Source organism: Balaenoptera borealis (assembly GCF_965194805.1).
Source record: "Balaenoptera borealis genome assembly, chromosome: 3".
Classification (NCBI taxonomy): Eukaryota; Metazoa; Chordata; class Mammalia; order Artiodactyla; family Balaenopteridae; genus Balaenoptera; species Balaenoptera borealis.
This window is the reverse complement of record NC_138866.1, coordinates 145,448,445-145,473,739: the sequence shown is the minus strand read 5'-3', so window position 1 is coordinate 145,473,739 and position 25,295 is coordinate 145,448,445. Positions and strand designations below refer to the sequence as shown.

At 48.1% G+C, this 25,295-nt stretch overlaps 1 protein-coding gene across 4 annotated transcripts in view; it reads left to right on the top strand.

The window, feature by feature from the left end:
- NTRK3 (neurotrophic receptor tyrosine kinase 3) overlaps positions 1 to 25,295 on the top strand; it is a 370,144-nt gene that overhangs the window by 304,076 nt on the left and 40,773 nt on the right. For all 4 annotated transcript variants that reach the window (XM_082386938.1, XM_082386939.1, XM_082386934.1 and 1 more), the window contains 3 exons: positions 13,782 to 13,912; positions 21,039 to 21,211; positions 24,230 to 24,473. In XM_082386938.1, the coding sequence (XP_082243064.1) occupies positions 13,782 to 13,912; positions 21,039 to 21,211; positions 24,230 to 24,473 (548 nt within the window). The remainder of the gene's footprint in view (positions 1 to 13,781; positions 13,913 to 21,038; positions 21,212 to 24,229; positions 24,474 to 25,295) is intronic.

Genomic DNA, 25,295 nt, shown 5'->3' with positions numbered 1-25,295 from the left:
CACACCGTGTTGAACTTGCCCGTGACTCGTCTGTCTTGGCTCTAGACTAGTGGGCTCCTGTAGACCCAGGACAGTCTTTTGTTCTCCACTGTGTCCCCAGCACATAGGGAGACACACTGTAACTTTAATGCACATTTGTTAACTACATCACAGATTGAATTGACTGGGTGGCCCCAGGAGAGTCCAGGTGGGTAATCCAGTTTCCATCTCTGCCAAAATGACATTTTTTTGTTGAACTGGCTTCTTTTCTGTGCAGGACCACCACTACCATGCAGGGGGCTGGGGTGGGTCAATGGCTGTACTTGGCAGGTAGATTTGGAGCAAGGGTTACTTACAGGCTCTGTGGCAGGTGGACATTTCTAGCTCTTTCCATGCTCTCCTTAGCCGGGACCCAGACACAGAGTCACTCACTGGCCAGCGTCCCATTCAGCCACTCCTACAGCTCCATAAGCCAAGGTAGAGGCTACTCCAAGTGACTTCCACCTACCGTGAGCTTATCATGGGTTGCCTGCTGCCCTCTAGCTTACCTGTGCCTTGCCATGTCCCCAGGTCTCCTGACCCTCCTGACAGCAGATAACAAAAAGCCTCCATCAGCCAAGCAAAGTGCCCTTTTGGAAGGCATCTGGCCTGGAGCTATTGGAGTTGTCTCTAGCTGAAAGTGGCAGGCAGAGGCTTCTGAGGACAAATTCCTATTTCAGGTGGGATGATGGAGTAGGCGTGTACTTAGAGAAGAGAGGACCTTTGAATCCATCCCTCTCTCTGTGTCCACGAGTGTCAGGGTGAGTGAGCATGTGTGAGACAGCCCAAACTGAGCAATCTGGGCTAAGAGAGTGGAAATGGATGTCTTAGCAGTCTTAGTACTCACTAGATGCCTGGTACTGTGCTAAGAGGTTTACAGACTGATATTATCTCATTTACTTACATCGAAGGTGGGTCACACTTATCAGAAGAGATATCATCTCAGAGAGGTTAAGATGCCCAGTGTCACACAGCTAGTCAGTAGCAGAGCTGGGTACGTCTAATGCCAACACTGGGGCCTTTAACCACCAAGGCATAAGAAGTGCTTCTCCACCCCCTGCCCTTTCCACTCCCACAAGACCAAAAACCTGCACCGTCTCACGGTTCATTCTCCCCACCACACTCCTGGGAAATCTATGGCCCCCAAAATTGCACATGAGCAGCGAAAAGATTTATATATATAAAAAATCAGGCCCCTGGAGATCATTGTAGCTGTCAGGGAACTTATGAATGCACTTATAGTTGATTTTATTTATTAATCTGTTTATTTTGAACATCCACGAAACTGAAACAGAACAGACAGCTCAACAGGTGAAGAGCATAACATAGCTTTTCACACATGTTAAATTCGCTGGGCACTGCACAGCGGATTCTATTTATTAAACTCTGGTCTGCTACAAACTTTTTTGGGGGTTTCCTCATTTCAGTGAGACATTTATCAAGCGGTTTTGCTCTTTTGCAGATAACATTTTTTTTTTTCCATGACTGGTCTTCCATCCAAATATTTAATTCCTTCCTGATTTTGTAACTTGGATTTCCTAAATCACTCTGCCTAAGTCATGACCTGGAGTAACTGGAGATTCACATACGTTTGATCCAAAATCTCACAGATATGGAAAAGTTATAGAGGATGACATCCATGTGTAATTGACAAAAGATACATTTGCAGGAGAGGGCCATAGCTGCCTGGCCTTTCAGCTTCTGTACTTTTTGTGCTGAAAGTGAGAAAATGGGTAAGTTCCCAGAGAAGAGACTTACAGGGAAAGGGTAAAAGAGTCGGTGCGGGAAACATCTGATCTCAAATAATTCCTCTGCCTGCAATCAGTGGGGCCAGGAGGGGCTGTGCAAGGGGAGCCCTGCTCAACGGCTGGCCTCTCAGAGAGCTGGCAGGAGGGAACAGCAGCCCAGGCCTGTGGACCCTGCTTGCACTTTGTGCCCTGGAGGTTCACTCCTGCCTGGGGAGCCTGCAGTGGAGATCTATTTCAGAGAAAAAGAAAGCACACACATGCACACACACACACACAAACATGCACACTGAAAACGTCAGACAGGAGCAGAGCAGCTGCGCAGAGCAGTAAAAAGCAGGCCAGCAATGAAGGCTAATAACCCACCAGGAGAAGGGGCAGGTGGGCAAGGGGTTAGGAAGAGCTTTTTCTCAGAGAACGAGAAAGCAGTGGTAAGGATCAGGAGAGGGAGGTCGCAGTGATCTCTGGTGAAGGCAGCCGCAGTAGACAGAGGGTGTATAAATGTTGCGACATTAAACAAAAATCTCCTATGAAAACTGAGAGGGGAGGGATCCCCCATCTTGATGGGAAGGGAGAGTTGGGGTCCACCTGCAGGAGATGGGAACATGGCGTCTTGTGGAGCTCTTGAGTGTGTCTTATGTGGATTCCTGAGGCTGATGCTTTTGGGGGCCACCCCAGGGCATCCAGACCTAACGATAAGAGCTGCCCACTTGTCAGCAACACTGGTCTGGGGTCTGTGATATTCTGTGAGGTCTCTCCTCTCCAGATTTTTCACTGACATTAGTCCCAACAGTTACTTAGCCCCCAAATTCTGGGATCTTCCAAAGGACTGGTAAGAAAAAAATAAGACTGACATTGTTCAAAGCCCAAACTTCTATCTGGCTCCATTTCCTTGGGCACTAGGAGAAATAGAAAGAATGATCTTCTGATCCAAGGCACCCTATGAGGGTTTGCTAATGCCTTTAGCCAGTGCCCGAGAGGCAGCAAACTTGGAACTTGGTGAACTTGATTAGACCTAGTCTGAGCTGCCAAGTGTGGCACGCAGATTTCCACCAGTTCAAACTTTATCTGTTTTTTTTTTTTTTTTTTTTGGTTGCAGAATTATAGAGTAGGGGGAGGTTCAGGAGAGAGGCCAGGAAACCACCGGCCAGTGCATTTAACATCTGGTGTGGGGGGAACTCTTGGAAGTCAGCTCAGAGGATGTGGTGGGAAAACACCTGGCAGAGCGAGCGGGCTTCCACACGGGAGGCTGGGATTCGGGATCGCAGAGGCTGTGCGGAACGAATCTGCCAGCTGCACGGAGCTCAAGCTGCCCACGCCCAGGGCCTGCGTGGCCGGGACCCACAGGTTCCAGCCTCTGACCTTGAACCCTATCAGATACAGGGCTGAAGAGAATGTGGACTAGAGTGGGAGGCTTAGAGAGGGAGGGGGCCCGTGACTGGAGGACGCCTTAGCTCTGGGAGGGGGAGCTGGAAATGGGAGCATCCCCCTTGGAAGGGGCTCAATCACGAACCCTTCAGGACCCCCGATGGCCTCCGCAGTCTGTGGAGGTGGGCTTCAGGGGCCTCCAACAGAGTCTGGAAGAACGGGATGCAAACCCTGAGGCCAGGTGAAGGGAGGCCTGACTGGGTATAATGGGGTGGGCAGTGGTGAGCCTGCAGCAGAGAACACTTTGTGCAGATGGGGCTGAAAAGGAAGCATGTCTGAGCCCAGCTGAGTGGGGCCATGTTATCACAGTTCTCAACTATCAGAACTAAGGTTAAAGATTACCCTGAGGGCACTGACACTATAGGCTAATGTGTATTGAGCACCTACTCTGCACCCCTGCACTGTTCTAAGCATTTAACACTTCTTATCTCATTTAAAGATACCACACCTCCATGCAATAGGCACTTTTTCTTTTTTACTCTCCATTTTACAGGTGAGGCAATCGAGGCTCAGAGAGATTAAGTCATCAGGGAGGATCATTGGAGGGTTGAGAAAGGGGTGGGTGAAAGGAAGGAACGTGTCTGTTCCTTTATGAACCTTTACAGCCGTGAGTTCATTCAACGGACTGCAAACACATCACTGTACACACACATAATTTCACTGACTCCTCATGACAAGTCAATGAGATGGACACTTTTTTTTTTGAAAAGAAGAAATAAAACTTTATTTGAAAATAACATTAGCATGCATGTAGAATGTTCTAAGGAATTTCCAAAAAAAAAAAAAAAGGAACTAGAACTAAGTGAATTTAGTAAGATTGTATGATACAAGATCAGAAAACCAAAATTAGCTGTATTTCTGTATACTAGCAAATAACAAGCCAGAAATAAAATTTTAGAAATTTCGTACACAATAGCACAGAATACTCAGAAATAAATTTAACACAAGCTCTGTAAGACTTCTACACTGAAAAACATACAACATTGTGAGATGGACACTTTCTTAATTTCACTCAGGAAAACATCGAGGCTTGAGACTGGTTTAGTAAATTGTCAAATGCTCCTTCCTAAGATGTGTCATTGAATGTGAATCTGTACCCAGGCCTGTCTCACTCCAGAGCCAAGCTCTTCTTCACTCCCCTTCCTCTAATACTGGTGTCCTTTCTTCCGTTTGTATTTGTTTTCTATATTTGGATATATTGTTGCTTCTGACTACACAGGTCTCCTAATGCCCATCTTCCAATGCCCATCCTCTTCCTGTCTGAAGGGGTTCAGTTTTCTGTTGGATCCACGGTCGCCGGTAATTGTCCGGGCCAGTGGCATGTTCCATGAATGGGTGATTGTGGTTCTGTGGTCCACCTTCCTCTGCTTCACCCTGGGGTTCTCATAGGTGTTTCTGCTTCCTGACCTCAAGACTTCCTGTGTGAAGGTGCAGGGCTTCATGGTGCCCTGCCGTCTATGTCTTGGCCCAGAGCTCCTGAGCTGGAAGGAGCAACCCTGAATATTGGGAAACCATGTTTGCTGCGGGAAACCATGACATCACCAGCTGCACTTGGGGGCAAGAGTTAGATGCCAGGGGTGGGAGGCTGAGGCAGCGTCCCTGCACTGATGCTGGAGGAGAAGGGCCTCTGGGGAGGCTGAGATGCAGAATGAACCCCTTGTATGGGCATTTCGAGTGAGAGTTTGACACTATCAAGTTGGAAAGGGAACATCCAGAAGAGAGGGGGAGGAAGTGGGAAGCTGGGCAAGTTGTTGGAGGGACAGATTCCCAGTCGGAGCCTGAGCTTCGTCTTTCAGCACCTAACTTCTCAATTCCAGATGCTCTCCTTGGGGAGTTCTTTTGCTTTTTCCTCTTGGCTCGGGCCGTCCACGCTTAATGAGAGCCAGAGGGGTCCTCTCGCCATGGGAAGAGCTGACACGGCATGGAGACGAAGGAAGTGGGTAGGAAAGGATGGGCTTGGTTAGGGAGGCTGATGTCAGGGGCCCCGTGATGCCAGTAAATGTCTGAGCTCCTGGTGACTGAGCTCCAAGGGGTAGCACCTGGGGGCAGAAACACATCTGAACTTTAGCCTCACTCACTGAACTTCTTGTGTCAGGAAACGTGAGCTGGAAATCACCCCAGAACAGACAGTCCTCTGCTGATCCTCTCTCTTCACTGCTTCCAGAAACAGCAGGGTGTCTTGTTTATTTATTCATCTTGGTGGGAACACGGTGTCTTGCAGCCCTAGACCGCTACCTCTAGCCTAAGGATGCACATGTGCCCTGGAGCAGAGACCTGGTGTTTGCGGAGCTTCGGCAGACGCAGACCTGCAGGGTCTCTTTGCTCAGAAGTCTGCAGTGCCAGAGACTGAGAGGTAGGATGTGGGTCTCAGAACTGTCTTGGTTCCATGTGATTCTGGTTCCTGGGGCTAGTCTTGGAGCCAGCACATAAATAAGTTTGCTCTTGGAACTTTCTGGTTCCTTTCCCATTCTCACTCATCTTTCTTTTCTTTTTACTACTTCCTCGGCTTCCCTTCTTCCTCCCTCTTGGTAGTGTTTTTCTTGCTAAAGTCTCTAGCAGCGCCCTGGAGGTGTTTTTTGGTTCATTCATTCATTCATTCATTCAATATTTAGTGAGTACCTACTGTGTATTGGGCCCTGTGCTGGACCCAATCTACAAAGTCAATAACACAGGATATTGCCCTTTTGATTTTAACATCTGCTAGCACCCTTCAGAGCCCCTTTGCAAAGCCATCAAACTGAAAATAACGTGGGGTGTGGCATTCAGTGAGAAGAGCCTTGGGATGGGATATGGGCTGGCCTGCAGAAACATCAGGGTCTTAGACAAACAATCCACCATGGGGCAGCGACAGCAACAGACAATGCTGGTGTTCCTTCAACCTGGAATCCTTTTCCACGTCCTTGTTACCTCCATTTGGTTAGTAAGTGGGGACTAATTTAAAAATCTATACCTCCAAGAGAAATTCTGCAGAGTTCTTCTGTTGGCTCTCTAGACTTGGAAATGTCTTCTCTTGGAAAATCCTTGACATGAACCCAGGAGGTCCTCTTGTTTTCCTAGTCCGTAAATCAACCAGGGATTGCTTTGCAAGAGCAGTTACTGGGACAGTACAGCCATGCTCTGTTCTTCTGTCCAGGTGGAGAACTGGCTGGGTTGACTGCAGACCACAACAAAGGGTCGGTAGCTGGCTGGGAAGGCACATTTACCTGTCATGCTCTTATATGGTACAAAAGGGGAAGTTAGTTCCACTTGTCCTGCCACGCATGGGCATGATGCAAGACGCAGCCAGTTGGGCCAGGAGAAGGGGCTAGGGTAGGTCTGTGATGGCAGGCGGATATTCCCACCACTAGCAAAGGCAGGGGTCCTGCCCTCTCGGCAGTCACCTTCCCCCTCCAAGATTCAGAGCTGGCCTTCTATCTGCCTCCTGCCGCTTCAAAAACCCACAGCTGGAGCTCCGGGAATGTTATTCTTTTCCATTTAAAGACATTCCATTTCGTGTGTAATTAAATGTGTGGTATTGCATTAATGTTTTCTTTTGAGCATTTTTGGCAGCCTGAGACCCTGGGTTCTGGCTAGTGCAAAGAAAACACACACTTCTCAGAGATCCTCCCTTCCTCTCCCTGTTCCCTCTTCCACCCTTTCCTGCCAAGAATCTCCCTCCTCCTTCGCACACAGTTGCTCTCAGGACTCACCTTGTAATGCGCGAGCCTCCGAGGCTGTGGAGACCCTCTGTTCTTCTACGGGGCATTGGGGTCTCAGATTTCTGCCTTCTGGCACCACCCTCATCTCCAGAAGGCATCCTCACTGCTCACCTGGACCTCAGGTGGTGACGACCAAGGGTGGCAGGAGTGGGTTCCATTGGAAGAAAATCTCTGTTCTTTTTTTTTTCTGTTCATCTTTATTGGAGTATAATTGCTTTACAATGTTGTGTTAGTTTCTGCTGTACAACAAAGTGAATCAGCTCTATGTATACATATATCTCCATATCCCCTCCTTCTTGAGCCTCCCACCCACCCTCCCTATCCGACCCCTCTAGGTCATCACAAAGCATGAGCTGATCTCCCTGTGCTATGCGGCTGCTTCCCACTAGCCATCCATTTTACATTTGGTAGTGTATATATGTCAGTGCTACTCTTTCACTCCGTCCCAGCTTCCCCTCCCCTCCCCCCTCCCCCGTGTCCTCAAGTCCATTCTCTACGTCTGCATCTTTATTCCTGCCCTGCCACTAGGTTCGTCAGTACCGTTTTTTTTTTAGATTCCGTATATGTGCGTTAGCATACGGTATTTATTTTTCTCTTTCTGACTTACTTCACCATGTATGACAGACTCTAGGTCCACCCACCTCATTACAAATAACTCAATTTCGTTCCTTTTTATGGCTGAATATATAGATGTGAAATCAGCGCCTCTGTCTGGGGTACGAGTTACAGAGGTGAGGGGGCTGTGACAGAAGGATGGGCTCGGTGGCAACGGTCTGCTTATACCAGAGTTTAGAGTCTGGTGGGCCACTTCTAACAGCTGGGTGATCTTGGGCAATTAGTTCATCACCTTGAACTTCAACTTCCTCATCTGTAGCGCTTGGGTAGCAATGCGCTGTGTTTAAGAGAGTTGTGAAGAAGAGGTGTTACTGAGCGCGGTGCCGGGCACAGGGTAAGTGCTCAGTCAATGGCAGTTATTTTTATTATTAATAAGGACACAAAGGGGTAACAATGAGCTAAAAGAGACAAGTGCAGAGTGAGATAGAGTTGATGGGGGAAAGATCTGAGGGGTCTTAGCAAGGGGCCTAGGCACCAATTAGGAGCTGGGTATTACAATGGGCTGGGGAAGAAGGTAAGCCAGGGTGGTTAGGAAAACCCATCAAGGCTCAGCTAAGAGAACTCATGGCCAGCCCCTGGGAGTGCTGGGAGGACTGCTTCTGCATCCCCTAGGCGACAGCCTTCAGGGAAGGACAATCTCAGTGCTGCATGGATACTTGGCCTCCTAGGACAATAATTAGCCAAAGCACCGAGGTGGCCAATGAATTTCTCTTAAGGAATTTTGAGTGTGACTGAGGGAGCGTGCTGGCTTTGGGGGACTGACTTTCCTGTTGACATAGAGCAGAGTCAGGATCACCATTATTTATAACTGCCAAGCCTGGGAAATCTGTGTTTTCTCTGTTGATCAATAGCAATCTTTAGTAGGTGGCTGTCTCTGCCTTTGGTGTGTATATTCCACTGTCTGACAAACCTCCCGCAAACTATTCTGGACCTGAAGGAGGAGGAGGTTGGACATCGTGGTGGCAGGCTCAGAGGGGCTGCCAGTGACCCCCGGAGTCACTGTTGGCTCCCCACCACCCCCATGCAACCTCATGTCATTTTATTTCAGGAGAATATCACCACCCTTCTCCAAGTTTCTTTCCAGGCCACTATTTTGTTCACAGGTAGATTGAGCTTTTAGTTAAAAGCAAAATCTTGCAGAAAGGAAGGAGACATACTGTTGTTAAATGTCCATTATGTTTCAGATATTTTCTATTATCTTTTACCTAAAATTTTTATATCAGTCCCCTTAACAACTCTGCCAAGTAGATATTGAAGGTTTCCATTCTACACATAAGGAACCAGAGCCTGAGGGTGGGTAAGGCACAGTTAGTGGCAGGGTCAGGATGAAAATACCTGTCTCTTTTCCCAAGGTCTCACTCTTTCAGCAACATCATGTTTTTCCCTGGGTTTTATGCTTCTTCTTCATCCCTGGTCTGCAGGGATGAGTAAGTAGTTTATGGCTGCCGTACCCCCATTTTCCTAGAACACAGAGGTGAAGCTGACAGTGGTCACCTGTGTCTTGAGCCACATCTATGACCAGTGGGTCTCTGCAGGTCACACTAAGTATTGCAGAAAACCTCTACCTGCCAGGATGAGGCAGCCCAGGTGAGCAGATTAAGGACGAGGGTGTAACCACAGCCTGCCTGCCGACTTCTCAGGGCCCCAAGGTCTTTTGCACAGAGGTAGCTGGTGACCTCCTTGGATTAGTGATTCTGCCCTAAGTCAAGCTTTCTCCAGGCCTAGAGGACCTCCCCAAAGTGAATCCCACACAGATGGAATGAGTATCTTGGTCCTCAGTATAGAGAAAAATTTGTGGTGCAGTAGCCATTTCATAGAAATCCCCAGTCTGTGTTTGTCTGATGAATCGATTAGCTGTCCTATGGGAACAGAAAGCTGTACAGGTGGCTTCCTCTGGGGGAATCCAGTGGTGGTTCTCCCGAAAAAAGGAGTTAGGGAAGAGCCAGGCCAGAAGAGGTCAGGAACCCTTTCCATTTCCCAAGAACACTCCTTACTGTATGCCAGCCCCTTGCTCTCTCCAGCAGCCCCCTCAGTGCCGGAGGCTGGGAGGTCTTCCCACGGCCTGTGCTGTGTATCCTCCTCTCTCCTCCTCCCCTGCCCGTGTCCCGACGTCTGAGCCTTGTGACCCAGACTCTGCTGAGCTGGCCAGCCAGGCATGACAAGGAGATTGATGCCCTTGCCTCCTAGGAAAATCCATCACTTTGTGGCCTGTGGGTCAGATGGCTTCACCAGAGGCAGCTCTGAGCAACACACAAAAAAGGCCCCAATAGACATACGGACGTCAGAAATGAAAACGGCTCATTCCCGCCACTCCCCAGAGGCCTGAACAGTCAGTGCCCTTTCCTCCCACACTCTTTCCCCACCCACACCCTCCTCCCCGGGGCCTCTTGGGTGGGTGGGTGGGGGCTCTTACCCTTTCCCTTGGGAAGATGTTGCAGCAGGGTCCAGGGATGGACAGGGTTAGAGAAGTCAGGCAGGAGTAGAGGAAGGGGGAAGACAGAGGGTTGATCTTCTGTGGACCGATGGTCTTGGTGGCCACAAAGTGGGGGAGGACAGAGGAATGGCAGCCCCGGGTAACAGAAAGCACACAGGCTCAGGAGCCAGAAAAAAAAGAGTGAGTCCTATGGCCACATTTTAGTTCCGCAAACTTTGGAAAGTTACCCGCCTCCCCCACCCCCACCTCCATTTTCTCATCTGCGAAAGGGGTACAATCACACATACCTCCCAGGGTTAGCGTGAGAATGGAATGTTGAACAAATAGTAGGATTGGGCACAAATTAACCCCCTTTACCTGTGTCTTCCTATTTAGGTTCAGGGAAAGAAGCTGCTCGAATGGTGCTTTGGAGTCTAGAGTCTTGTTGGTACACGGGGTTCTCCACATGGAAGTGATTTGCTTTATGCGTTTGGCCCTAATCCAGCCTCCCTGTGCTGAAGCTGAAGCTCCCAGGTTACCTTGTGGAGTTCTTATCCCTATGGCTGGGAGGAAGTTCTCTCCTGGGGGGCGGGATTTATGGTGGGATGGAGTCTGTTTTGATTTTCCCTTCCTTCTGCTGCCCCTTCTCAGATCTCACCACCCCATCCGTGGGCTTAGCTCCGGTATTGGTCTCAAAATACTTCTCCCTGCAGACAAATTGAGTGAGGCCCAGCGATTTCATTCTGAGCCACTGGGCGTTTCCACGTCTCTGAAAGAGATCCATTTGCAGACTGGGGGCAGACACTTTGGTCCGTGGCTGGTTCTGCTTCGTGCTTGCAGAGAACAGATGAGCGTCCAACATCATGGCCACCTGCCCCCTGACACATTCAAGGACCGCAGCTGTCAAAGCTCTGACCTCCTGAAGCTGGAGTTTGGCAGCTGCCCCCAGGCTCTTAACTCCTGGGATGTGGAGGGAGGGTCGAGGAAAGGCCCCCTGTATGCGGCTGCCACGTGACTTTTCTGAACCTTTCAAGGCTTGTGATTCTTGCTGCCGAGGGAGGGAGAGGAGATGGAGGGTTCTGAGACGTGACCCAGGCACAGCAGCTGGAAAACGGAACCCCACTCTCCTTAGAGGTCCTCCCTGCTCATTCTGGACTCACGGAGGCTGAGAGTCAGAAGTTCTGGGCGGTGGGGGGAGCTGGTGACGTCACCCAGCCCGGAGTTGGACTTAGGGACCCAGGAACATATATAGCTCTGTAGCTCTGCCTTTGTAGAGGTGTGTCCAGAATGTAAGAAATCAAGAGATGCGTGATCTCCATCGTGAGGACGAGGGATTGAGGCTCTGAGAGGGGGCTTGACTCCACCTAGGCCACACGGGTAAGTCCGGGATTGCAGGCCTCCTCCTGGTCTTTGAGTGGTGATGCATGTCTCACGTACCTGTGGCTGTGGCACTTGTTGAGGCCAAGCTGTTAAAGTGAACATCGGTCATCGGCTGGCTAATTCCTCGCCCCACTCATGTCAGCCTGTTCCAGTGGTTCTTAAAGAGGGGTGCCAGACCAGCAGTATCAACATCACCTGGGAACTTGTTAGAAAAGGCAAATTCATAGGGCTCAACCTGGACCTCCTGAACAGAAAGCTCTGGGCGAAGGCCCCAGTGATCAGTTTTCATAAGCCCTCTAGGTGATTTTGATTTTTGTCCTATCGCAATGTCGTGGGAGGCTGGGGTTGGGGAGGGGTCAGGGGCCAAAGGGAACTCTTCCTCAAGTGGCCTGGCTATTCTGGTCTGTCCTGATGCTCTGGATTCGAGCCCCATCTCAACCCAGTTGGCGATTCCTGACTTGGCCCTCATTTTCCCCTCTTGTAAAATAATATCAATAATGGTGAAAACACACACCATTTCAGACGACTTGAAGGTTTACCAACTTTTACATAGAATAGCTCTTGTAGCAGGTAAGTAGAACTTGTATTATCCTCCCACACCCATTTTACAGATAAGGAAACTGAGACTCCAGATGTTTTGTGAGGTGGGCCAGCCCATAGTGGGGGAGGATCCAGGTCCTGAGCCAGGTGCCCTTGACTTTCTATCCCTGACTGAACCCAGCGGGCTCAGAGGCGCGGGCATGGCCCTATAAATCTGCCATCCCATCTCCACTGAGGCTGCGTCAGAATGCTCATCTCGCAGGAACCCATCAGTAGTCACCTGGGAATGACTGTGCAGTGATGAGCAGGTGGCCTCCCTGGAGAGGTCCTGACATCCCATTTTCTCTCGGTGCGAGACCCTTAGCCTCCCCTTCAAGGCCAACAAATACCATTCCTCAGAGGGCTAGGGCAGAGCAGCAGAGGGTGTGAAAAGGGAACCGATTTCTAATTCCCTTGTAAAGATGGGGGCGAAGCCCTGCAGCAAGTGGCAGCTCCCTGGCAGCCCCGTGGCCTGGGAGCCTGCAGGTCTGTCTTGCTGGGAAGAGAGAATAATGGTCTGTAAATGCTTCCGCCCACAGATCCTGGCCGGCAGGTCATCTGGGACATGGCAGGCCTACCAATAATTCTGATAGAAAAAAAACAAGATTTGTGTAGTCTATTATGAGAAGAATCCCCTGGCCAACCAAAACACTAACCACGGCCCTGCAGTCACACCCCTCTGTCCCTGTAATGTGTTCTCTTGCTCTTGGGGACAGTCTGCCATGGTCCTCTGTCCTCAACTTTTATTTTTTTGACAAGGTCATTTGAGACAACCCTCTTTACTGGCTCTGCGATGCTCTTCATAATGTGAATACAGGTATTTAATGGGCTGCTGCCTGTTGAACGATTAATGGAAAGGTCGGTGAGTAATCTCTGGCTCACTCCCCTCCTCACCAGCCCACTTCTTGTACAATTCCTTCGAAGCATTCTTTCCAAATAGGTGGGAGGGTTGAGGTCACATCTTTGCTTTCTCCTGGCAGGCAGACTTTAATTAGGTTGCTAAATTAGCCAAGGCCGTGGTAGCCCTTCTCTTTGCACAGAGCCTGGTTCTGGGGAGGTCTCTGGACTTGATTTTGTGATTTCGTTGTTTTTTATCTCTCACAGGAGAGGGACTTGTCAAGTAGAGGCTTCCCCCAGATAACTGTAACTGCCACTTAGTGGTCTCTATCACGAACCAGACACTGTGCTAGGAGCACTGTAGTCGTTATGTTATAACAAGAGCCAGTGTGGTGTGTCCGTGTGTGTGTGTGTGCACATGTGTGTTGGGGGGGAAGGCACTGGGCCAAACTGTCATATGAATTATCTCATTTAATCTTCCCAAGAATTCAGAGAGTAAGGTATTGGTGTTAATTCCATTTTACAGATGAGAAAACTGAGGCTCTGGGATGAAATAACTTCCCGAAGCTCAAAAACTAACAGGGAGAGGGAACCAAGGTTCAAACTCGATTCTTGACTACTCAGTGCAGTCCATGGACCCACAGCCCACAGACATCCCCTGAGAGTTTATTAGTGATGCAGATTCTCAGAGCCACTTGAATCAGGACTTGCACGATGCCCAGGGGATTCTCATGCACAGTAATTGTTGAGACTGCTGTATACTCTCTCCAGCAACTATAGCTGATTATGCCGGAATCCTGAGTGTTAACGATTACTGACTCTGGTTTAGAGAGGTGTGGGGCTAGTCGGGGACAGAGCTGAGATTTCATTCTGGGTGGGACTCTCAAACCACCATGCGATGCCTGTTTTCACACCCAAGGTAAGGTGCTAGAGCTTGCCTGTCCCTGTCGTGGACTCAAAAGCAGAACTTCCTGCTCTAGACCCCTGTGCTCCCCTGTCCCCCTGAGCCTCCAAGGAGGACAAGTGCCTGGGACTGACTTGGCTGCTGTCCTCTGTCCCCTCCTGCAGATGTGCAGCACATTAAAAGGAGAGACATCGTGTTGAAGCGAGAACTGGGCGAGGGAGCCTTTGGAAAGGTCTTCCTGGCCGAGTGCTACAACCTCAGCCCCACCAAGGACAAGATGCTCGTGGCCGTGAAGGTAATTCTCAGAGGCATGTGGGCCCCAGGAAGGAAGAGGAGTGGCTGGGGTCAGGTGGGAGGGAAAGAGAGACTCACTCCATTCTGGAAGATGGTATCAACCAATGTTATCAGATGCAATCAAGATGGTATAAACTAACGTAATCAGATGCCCTTGCTCCAAGGTCAATGAAGTTTCCTTAGGACCCAAATCAACTTCCTTTGGCTTCGGAGGTCAAGAGCTGTAGCGCATAAGGGGGATGTGCCCGCGGTGCAGCCGGAGGGACAAGTTATGCCTTTGATGGGCCCTGGTTTTATTCTGGAGGCCCTGGGCTCACCGCTGTCCCCAGCTGGCCCTCCTCCCACCTCAGTGACTTTGCAGGATGTGCTGCCCGTGCCCAGAAAGTCATTTGACCATTTCTCGGGAGTACAATTGCATGAGGGGCGGGTAGCTCACAGAGGCCCTGGGAGCCACTGCTCAAGTCAGCAGACGTCCCTGGGACTAGGAGATGGGCTGGGGGGTCAGGTGCTGAGCACAGGGAGGACAGCGAGTGAGGCTGGAGGACATTCTTAGGTAGCCCGTGGGATCCAGGTTCAGCCCGCAAGGGGCAGCGTGCCTGAGGGTTCCTGCCTTCTGGTAGCTGCTTAGATGGGTTCGTTAACCACAGGGCTTTGGTATTGCTGAGCCAGCCCTGCAGATTTGCAGTTGGAGCTGAATTGCTTGGGGCAGGAGAGAAGGAACTTTGCTACTACCAGTTACCCTTCTCCAGCTGGGAGCAGCTTCTCTCAGTCAGTGTTAGACAAGTCTTTGAACACGACTGGCACAGACAAGGGTCAAGTAGCCTCGCTGAGGCACCCACAGGTCTGGGGTGTGGAGTGGCCTCTGTGGGAGTGGGTGTAGGGAGCAGGCCTCTGAGGCCAGCGTGAATTCTGTGCGATGTTCTGGGCTGGGAGCAGGAGATACCTCCTTCCCCACGAGGACTCTCACCTGGGCCTCAAAAGGTCCATCCTTAGCACTGAGGGCTCATGACCGAGCCACCTCTTGATGGCAGTTGCATATTTCTGAGACTCTGGGGTCTCTGTATTCACAGTTTGTTGTGTCTGCAGAGGGTAAGTGCCCTCCATGGTTGCAGGCTACAGGCATAGGGTAGGAGTCAGAGAGCTGGGTGGGTGCCTGGCCATCACTGATTAGCTCTGTGACCCTGTGCAAGATGCTTAACCTCTCTGAGCCTCAGTTTCCTTCTCTGTATAATAGGAGATATAATATCTCCTCTTTAAAATTTTGGTGATTAAATTACATAACATATGAAAAATGTTTAGTACACTGCTTGGGACACAGTAAATGCTTAGTAAAGACTCATTGTTATTTGTTTTTATCAACATCATTATTCTTGATGTTGATATTATCCAATGTGCTTAGAGACACGACATGTGACCTGCTGAGCTTGCATTGACCGTCTAGAACAGGGGTTGCCAAACTTCTTCTATACGAGGCCAGATAGTAAAAATTTTAGGTTTTGAGGACCATACACTCTTCCTTACAGCTACTCAACCCTACCCATGTAGTGGGAAAGCAGCCTAAACCATACATAAATGAATGGCGGTGGTGGCTGTCTTCTAATACTTTTTCTTTTTTTTTTTTTGGAAGTGGGCATTGTCTATTGACCTCTGCTCTAGAAAATAAATAAGGAACTAGCATATTGCCCCATAAAAGGCTAATGCTTATTATTGCTGGATATGCTGTGAGTAAACTTGCTCAGTGTGTCTCCATAGACATGGGATGGTCAGATGAGTGAGGGTGTCTTTAAACAGTTTGGACCAGGGATGTGGAAAGCTTTCTAATTTTGTCCCTAAACTTAGAATCTACCCTGCCCTAAAAATTTTAATTTATAGGATGACACTAATCGACTGCGTGTTCCAGCATCCATCTGGGGACTGGTGGATGAACTAAATATTTTTGTGCTTTGAGCAGAAAATGAAATGATGGCCTAAACCCTGGGAAACGTTTCCCGCTGAGTGGTCTGACGTTAAGGGGCAGTACCCAGATTGGGTAATGCAGAAAATGTGTTTCTGTTGTCACCCCTTTAAAAGGGTTTCCCTTCCTCCTTTTTGGTCTGGGAACCTTGAGAAGATGAAAGTTCTGGGATTTTATGCCATTTGCCTCCCAATGGATCCTCCCAGCGACCAACCTCTGGAGGAGATGCTTGTCTTCTCTGGAGAACAGCCAAGAAATAGTGTTTCCTCCTTCTCATCCTCTTTAGATTGTATTCCTTTTTGCAGGCTTCTTCCTCTTGAGTTTGTTCTCAAGTTGATGCAGGGTAATTATTGACTTCCAGAGAACACATCCAAGTATAACCCCAAATTAAGTTTTCCCACAGTTGTGGTTTTTAAAGCAAGATTTTTTTGCCCAGCAGTTGCTATGGTGGAAACAAAGAGCCGAAATCCCAGCCTCTGTTCTGAAGACACTTGCAGTCTGTTGGGGAGACACGAGAATACCCATGAAACAAATGCAGAGCAGGACAAGACAGAGTGTAATTTGTATATATGTGTAGTGTAAGAGTGACATTAAAAGCATGTAATTCATGATATTTTAAAATAGGTGGTGCAACTTTTAAAAAGTTATTTGACAAATAATACACTTGCTCAAGAGTCTCCTCTGACAGACAAATAGCCGATAAGACTATGAGAAAGGTGTCCAGCCTAATTAATCATCAGAAATATGCAAATTGAACCATAATGAGATACCACTGTATACCAAGCAGAATGGCTAAATAGCAATGACAAAACCAAGTGCTGACAAGGATATGGAGCAATTGCCACTTTCATACTCTGGTGGAAATATAAAGTGGTCTAATTATTTTGAAAAACAGCTTGGTATTTTAGAACATTGGCCTCTGTGTGACCCAGCACTTGCACTCTAGGTCTAGACCTGACAGCTATGTATCTATCTGTCTGTCTGTCTATCTATCTATCTATCTTTATCTATCTTTCCACGAAGAGATGTGTTTAAGAATGTTCAGGGCTTCCCTGGTGGCGCAGTGGTTGAGAATCTGCCTGCCAATGGAGGGGACACGGGTTCGAGCCCTGGTCTGGGAAGATCCCACATGCTACGGAGCGACTAGGCCCGTGAGCCACAATTGCTGAGCCTGCGCGTCTGGAGCCCGTGCTCCGCAACAAGAGAGGCCGCGATAGTGAGATGCCCGCGCACCGCGATGAAGAGTGGCCCCCACTTCCCGCAACTAGAGAAAGTCCTCGCACAGAAATGAAGACCCAACACAGTCATAAATAAATAAATAAATAAATTTAAAAAAAAAAAAAAAAAAAAAGAATGTTCATAAGCATTCTTTACAACAGCCAAAAGCTGCAAACAACCCCAGCGTCCATCAGTAGCAGCTTGGATAAATAAATGTGGTATATTCATTCAGTGAGAAACTTTTCAACAAGGAAAATGAATGAACTACAGCTGCATGCAACAACTTGGAAAAACCTCAAAAACACAGTGTTGAATGAAAAAAGACAGATATAGAAATATACATATATTTTATATATATATAGCACTATATGTATGATTCCACTTATTTAAAATTCAAAAAATAAGTAAAACTAAGCTCTAGTGTTTATGGATGTGTGTATCTCTGCACATGTACTAAAATGGGTTTTAGTATATTAGTAAAATCTGAAGCTGAACATCCGCTGAAATATCTCCTCCCCAATAAAAGAAAAGGAAAATGGAAAGCAGCAAAACCCCTAGACTGGAAATGATGATGTGAAGTGACTCTGAAGGAGATGGCAGCTGTTGAGAAATTTGAATGTTCTTGCCATCTAGACTGCTTCTCCCCCATCCGACAAAACAGCCCCACTGAAACCCAGGGTTGGGAGTGGACATGAGACCTGATGTGCATAAAGGGGAGACTAGAAAGGGCAATGTCTTCAGACTTTGGGGGAAAAAGAAGGAGATGAGAAGGGAAAATTCCAGATCTCCTCTTTGCTCTATGGATACCACGGGAAGGGCCTGGACGCAACCTGCCTGGCTTCAGAGACTCCTTGGCAAGCCTTGTCTTCCTGCACCAACAGTTGGCAGCGGTGAGGAGCACCCATTCCATCCCATGCCACTGGTTGGTGACCCATTTTGAAGTTTCCCAGCTCCGAAGAGGTTGAGCATGGACTCCGCTGAGAGGTGCACGAGTCTCTGGGCTGATTTTCCTTCTCAAGATTCTTTTCCTGGCATCTCTGTCCCAATTGCATCAGTCCCTGGGGACCTGGGCCACTTGCAGCTCTGGACCCCAGTTGCCACAATAGACCCCTTGTCAATTACATAGGAACTTCAGGTTTAACCCAAGAGCTGGAAAGCCCATCATAAAGGTAGAGAGAGAATGGGCAGGAGAAGGGGTGTGGAAAGACCAAAAGAGACAGCAGTTGCTTTGTGCCCCATCTCCCAAATGAGGAACTGAACTCCTATCTGCTCTGCAGAGTAGGGTGCCAGCCCTGGGAATGATGGCTGGGACTGCTCGAGAGCTGAGAATGGAAATATCCAATGGCTGCCACTGGCAGCCGGACTGTGCGAGAGAATGATTTACAGAGATGGAGAGAGGCCATTCGGCTGGCCCCAAATTTGATCTACTTTTCCCTCTCATAAATCCAGTGTTCACATAAATCTCTATATTCTCATCCCACCCATGCTGGGTTCCTTTTTTTTTTTTTTTTTCTTTCCTTTTTATTCTTCATGAAAATAAATAAATCACTGGCAGTCATCCTATACCCATGCCCCAGCCCATGAAGCTGAGGAGCTGGGTCACCGAGAGGCTCCCTCTCACCGTGAGTCTCTGCCTTCTTCCACCCACAGAAAGAAGGCTTTGCAGACATCTTTGTTCTGGTTGGATGTGGACACACGGTAGCCTATGCCTTTATTATCGGGTAGATTTTCTGAGAAGGCAGCCAGAGATGAAGTGGAAAGCACATGAGATCAGAGCTGGTAAAAATCAGTAATGGACCAGTGGCCCTCCCACTTTCCTTCTGGCCTTGGCCTGCCCTCTAGGCCTGGTATCCTTGCTGGGCCCAGCCATTCTGCTGGCTGCCCACACTCCTCACCTCTCCTGACCCTCTCCTCTGCCCTTTCACATCTTTTAACTTCCTTGCCCACCATTCCCCTGAGGACCTGACCAGTGACTAATTCATCTGATAAATTAATTCAAGCAGGTATGCTGGACAGGAATGTATCCTGGGCTCCACACTCAAGCTATTACTTCTTACATGATCTTTGGCAAATCGTTTCCCTGTTCTGGACCTCAGGTTTCTCACCTGTAAGATGGGAAAACTGTATTAGACAGCTTCCAACATTTTGGTCAAGAGTAGAATCATTTAATCCAACACTTTTTTGGTGAAACCTCCAAATTTTGAAAAGAATGAAAGGTGGTGCTTGTTGAAGTTGGAGTGGGCCTTGATTGCTGGCTGAGACACCATGGCTCTAGAGGCACTGCCATTGAACTTGGTGACACCAAGAAACCCAGCCAAGAGATTACTGTGGTATAATTAAACTCTAGCTTCTGTCATTTAAGTTGTATGAATGTGTCCTGATCCCCAGACAGGGCTGAGCCTCAGTTTTTCCAACACCAGAAATGAGCAGGTGGAAACATGATATCTAGGGCCCTTTCAAAGCTATGAGTCCACCATCTCTAATGTATGCTAATGACTGATGGAGGTTTGATGGGCCCCTTAGATACAATTTTTGCACATTCACATTCCTGCAGTGCTGTAAGCCAAGGCAGCCCCATGGATTTCAGCTAATGGGGATTGCAGTGGCAAGAGGAAGATCTCTGGCTAGGGAGGCTTCTCAAGAGTAGCATAATTTACAGGGGAGCTTAGTCTGCCTAAATAACCAGAAAAGGCCAGATACTTGGCAGAGGGAATGCAAACCAATCACGTCTAGATTTTCACTACCCTGAACATGGTGTGTAAACTTCACACCCATTCCTTCATTGCCTCGTGTCTTGTCCTTTGAGGTTACTAAACTGTGTCATTTGAAGCAAGTGGATGTTTGGCTCCATTTGCCTTCTGACCTCATGGGGAGGATGGGGAAGGCTGAAGACATATGTGAGCTCAACTATCCAGGCTGCTCCTCCTATAGAAATGACCATCCCCTTCACAGTTCATCATTCACCATGACCAACATGGCTGCATTGGTCATTGCTGGGCTCTATTCAAGGTCCTGTTCAAGGACCCTTGCAGGTGGTCTGGTCTCACCCTCCCCTTCTGCTCTACAAAGTCCACCTTCACTGACATCCCTTTTAACCATTGCTCTTCCATTTATCTTCCTGGGTCCCAGGGCAAGTGGCTTGGTCTGGTGCTTCTCCCTCACACCGGGTCTCCCACCCCCACAGGGGCCAAGTTGTGACATTTCTGTGGCCACCAGATGCCCACCATCCCATCCTACCCTGGGACTTTGTGATACTTTACCGGGTCCTGGTCCTGGGTGGGTCCTAAGCCTTTGGCCCATTAACTGCTGTTCCCACAGCTGTAGTCCCAGTTACACCCCAATACTTCCTTCAGCCCCCTAAAGGAGGACACAGGTGCCTTCTAGAAGCCAAAGTGTTCATGTTTCTCTGCAAATATACACTTTTTCATAATCGAAAATCAAGAAATAGAAAGAGCAAGGAAACTTAATTACATTGTCAGCCTGATTTCAGATGGGCTGTGAGCATAGGCTAATTTACAAAGATAAAGCAATTGGGGCAGTGGTTCCCCCACTGTTTATTTTAGCTGTGAGACCATTCTTTGGGGAAATCTTTGGGGCACGGGCCTTTGTCAGGCCTTCCACCTTCCAGCTCTCTCCCTCCGCCATTCACACTGATCTCTGAGGAAGCCTAGGGCTCTGAGATGAGCAAAGTTGGAAATAACTGGCTGGTGGATGGGATGGGACGTGGGTGTCAGAAAGTTGGTTTCTGTTTCTACAAGGTTCAAAATGCTGAAGGAAGCAGGAGTCAGGTCTGGCTATTGTGCTTTAGCCTCATGGTCTTTAAAGGTCGATTAAGATCTTACTTGTTGGGAATCAGCGTTGTCTTTATTATGGGCACCAGCTTTCTTCCCAGGAGGGGAACAGACAAACCCCTGCCCTCTAGCTGCTAAAAACCAGTGTCCCGTGTTGTTTCCAGGCCCTGAAGGATCCCACCCTGGCGGCCAGGAAGGATTTCCAGAGGGAAGCTGAACTGCTCACCAACCTGCAGCACGAGCACATTGTCAAGTTCTACGGGGTGTGTGGTGATGGAGACCCCCTCATCATGGTCTTTGAGTACATGAAGCACGGAGATCTGAACAAGTTTCTCAGGTAAGCGAGGATGTCCATCCCCGCCCCTAACCCCCACCGAACCCCTGGGGTTCTCTTGGGAGCCGGAAGCCCTATCGCTCCTCTGAACACTTCAGTCTGGAGATTAGAAATGAAAACAACCTTTCATTCTTCTACATTACCTCCTGAGCAGTTGGATATAGGCCTTTGCCCCTGATTTCTAGGGGGGGAAGTTGAGGATGCTATGAAAAGTAACCTGTACTCTTCTTCCTGATTCTAAGGTAGACTAAGAACAAAGGCAGTGTCTGAAATGGGTCCAAGGAGGGAGATCAGAGGACCTGCCACTTCCAGCTTTAAGATTCTAGGGCCAGCCCTTCCCCTGATGCCGTGAATAGCTTTCTGACTCTGCGCCTTATGTTCTCACTAGCAAAGTGAGGCTAGCACCTTCCACACCTCCTGAAAACCTTTTTGTCAGAGACTTTTTGATGATGAATAAGAAGGTACAAGGTTACAAACTCACTGGGAGACAGAGATGGTTGAATCCAAGGGCAGATTTTCCCCCAGATAAATTTAGAACTGGGCTATCCAGTATAGTAACCATATATGGCTATTTAAATTTAAATTTACAATAAATACATTTAAATAAAATTTAAAAATTCCTCTGTCTCACTAGCCACACTTCAAGTACTCAATAGCCACATGTGGCTAGTGGCTACCATATTGGGCAGTGCGGTATAGAACATGTCCATTAATAGAAAGTCCTGTTGGCTAGCACTGTTCTAGAAGGATTGGATTTTTTGTAAGAAGGGTTTCCACAAGCCTGGAGCAAGATCATCTGGATTTTGAGGGGCTCCTGATGGAACTTTTAAGAGACTGAGACCCCAAGCAGAAGTTCTGGATGGAGTTACAGTGGGGTTTGGGGAGATGTGAAATGTAGAGAAGTTAGCATCTCACTGATAGAGCAGAGGTAGCACTTCTCTGCCTCTCATACCTGTTACCTCCAAGTAGTGCCCAGATGTGGAAGAAGCAGGCATGTGTGAGGGTCTGTGGAATCCAGGGTCCCAGGAAGCACATTGAACACTCGGGCCCTGGACGCTTTTAGGGTGTGGTTCCACTGCTGAGAATGAGATTTCCAGAGCTCAAATATGGGTTATGGTAAACTCTAGCACACTCCCCAAAACTTGATGAGCATCTCCTTGAAGTGGGACATTCAATTGAGTACTGTGGGGTTTTGAGGAGGGAATGGAAAGCAGGGTTGGTAGCAGGTTTCCAAAATTGGCCCTAGAGGAATTGGAAAGTACCTGTAGGCTTTTCTAAACTTCCTGAACTTGATTTCACAGTGAAATGTACTCCTTTCCTGAAGAATTGAGTCCTTAGCATAAGACAGACTTGGGTTCATATTCTGAATATGTCTTAGTGATGTAACCTGGAGCAAGTTACTAACCCTTCATTCTCTCTCCTGGAAAATGAGACTATTCATAACTGCTTCACGTGTTTGTTGTTATGAGTATTCAATGACTATATTTGTATAAGGCCTGGACAAGTTTCCCATGTAGCTAGGTGTTCAGTCAATGGTAGTTACGATTAAAGGTATTACAATTATTATTTTATCAGAACTGTGAACCATGGTAGTTTCTAATATAGGCAGCATCCTTTCTCAGGACTCGGGATCTTCCTCTTCCTGTGCTTCCATTTCCCTGAGGTCAGAGGGACATGGTCCATTTTCCATCAAGCCCTCCCCATAGATTCAGTGGTGCCTTCAGCCCCACGTGCCACCAGCAAGGCTAAAGAGAGGTCCTGAGTGCCACTCCATACCACTGTCATGCCCGCTCTAAGGGAACACGAAGAAAAAGGAAAAGAGAACAGAAGGCCCTTCCCGCTCTTGTATCTCCCAGTTGGTGCGTTTTAGGGGTAGGCTGCAGTATACTCTCCTGGCAAGTGGGAATGCGGCTTGTCTGCTGAGCCCTCTTCCTTGTGAGCTGATGTGGTAGTTCTCCTTTGGAGGCATGAGGTAGGCAGAGCCCACAGGAGATGATAAAATGAACGTGTTATATTTAACGGTACCTTTCAGTGGAAACTGGAGAAGCAGTAAAACAGGCTGAGGTCTCATTGTACACCAGGGCTCCTTGTCTCACAACTTCATAAATAAGGGCCCTGGGTGTGGTTACAGCTGACTGGGCTTTCTAGAGAAAAGAATGAACACTAAAAGTGACTGATATGACAGGGCAAGGTGTTAGGATAACAAATCTGGGCCATGATTTGGGATGGAGCAGGTGCTGTGGCTCCCCAGGTCTCTGCCTCAGGGTCACAGGGTCTCTTCATCCCATCTTGCCATTAACAGAAGTTACCCAATCCTAGACAGTGTGGGGGAGAGGTTAGGAGGTAGACTGAAGAGGGTTGCTACCCAAAAGATGGACTGTATCAGCCCTGGAAGCATCGGCACTGGGAAATGCAAATGAATGAGCTCTGCCTAGCCAATCAGAATCGTAGGGGCCCAGGAATTGTATTTAACAAGCCCTCTGGAAGCTTAACGTTCAAAACTCTCTTCCAGAGCCACATGTCACCCATGTGGCCACTGTGGGACCTCTGTGACGTTGACCAAGTGATCTGATCATTTCGTGCCTCAGTTTCCTTATCTTCAAAATTGGGGTGGGAAGATTGAGTGAATTAATATATAACATTTAAGATACTTAGAGCAGTGTGTGGAACATAGTAAGGGCTGTGTAAGAGTTAATTGTTTTATTAATTATTCTGTAGTAGACATCAAGAACCTGGGAAGCCCCTGGATAACCATAACATATTCAAAAGAGTAGGTTCATTCCCTGATTCGTTAAAGCATGTCTGCTGTCATCTTAGTTGGGAATCTGGTTGTAGAGTTTGACCATATCCATACTCACAGAATATAATTTTGGGTAGATAGAAAGAGTCCATAAGTAGACTGAGAAGAGATTTCATTCATTTCTGTGGTGCATTCCAGAGAACAGGAACTCAAGAAGACATTTCCCCTTGATCTCCTTAATTGTCTCTGCCCCCTCTCTTCTCCCCCTATACCCCCCACAGGGCCCATGGGCCAGACGCAATGATCCTTGTGGACGGGCAGCCACGCCAGGCAAAAGGAGAGCTGGGGCTCTCCCAAATGCTCCACATTGCCAGTCAGATTGCCTCTGGCATGGTGTACCTGGCCTCCCAGCATTTCGTGCACCGGGACCTGGCCACCAGGAACTGCCTGGTTGGAGCCAACCTTCTGGTGAAGATCGGAGATTTCGGCATGTCCAGAGATGTCTACAGCACCGATTACTACAGGGTGAGGTGGCTTCTCCAGATGCAGCAATCCGTGCCAGAGCTAGTGCCTTCTCACATGTCTTTGTCATTGTCCATTAACCCTGTTACTCCGGAGCACACATATACACATCTGTGCCCAGATATACACTTGATGCATATCCTTTGGCCACTCCTGCATCTCAACATACCTGTCAATTATTCTCTGGATAGCTCACTCCTCCCTTCCACCTGGATAGGGATACTTGACTGTATCCCTACATTGCAATGACATATGCACTGTGTTCTTACTTCCAGCAATACTCATTCTTCATGCAAACAGATACATACACACACACACACATACACACACACATATATATATGGACAAGCTCAACTTGGTGCTACGTTTTAACATCTTTCAACTCAGTTCCCTATCCAGCCTCACCCATGACACATTTTATTCTTTAACATTATTTGATGAGCTTATAGGCTTGTTTTCAAAGGTAGATCTTGATAAGAAGTCAGAACCCAACATAAAGTAGCAAAAATGGTTAATGTAATGCTGAGCAGAATTATCCAAATGACGTAGGAAAGATGAGGGAAGGAAGCAGGTTCTCATTGCCAACTTTGGAGAGAGGTACAGGTGGGCCTTAGGAAAAGCTTTTTGATTGTGAGAGGAGATATCACGTTCAATTTTACCTCTATAAAAGTGTCTACTTTATATTAATAGGTGTCTTATTTTGCTCCCCTTTGTATTTGGGAATCATCTTCCCATGGATCAGGGAGTGGTTCTGACAATTGTATTATTGCCAGGGAAAGGACGGGTGGGCATGAGTGGCATTTATTCCCAAAAGGAGAAATATGG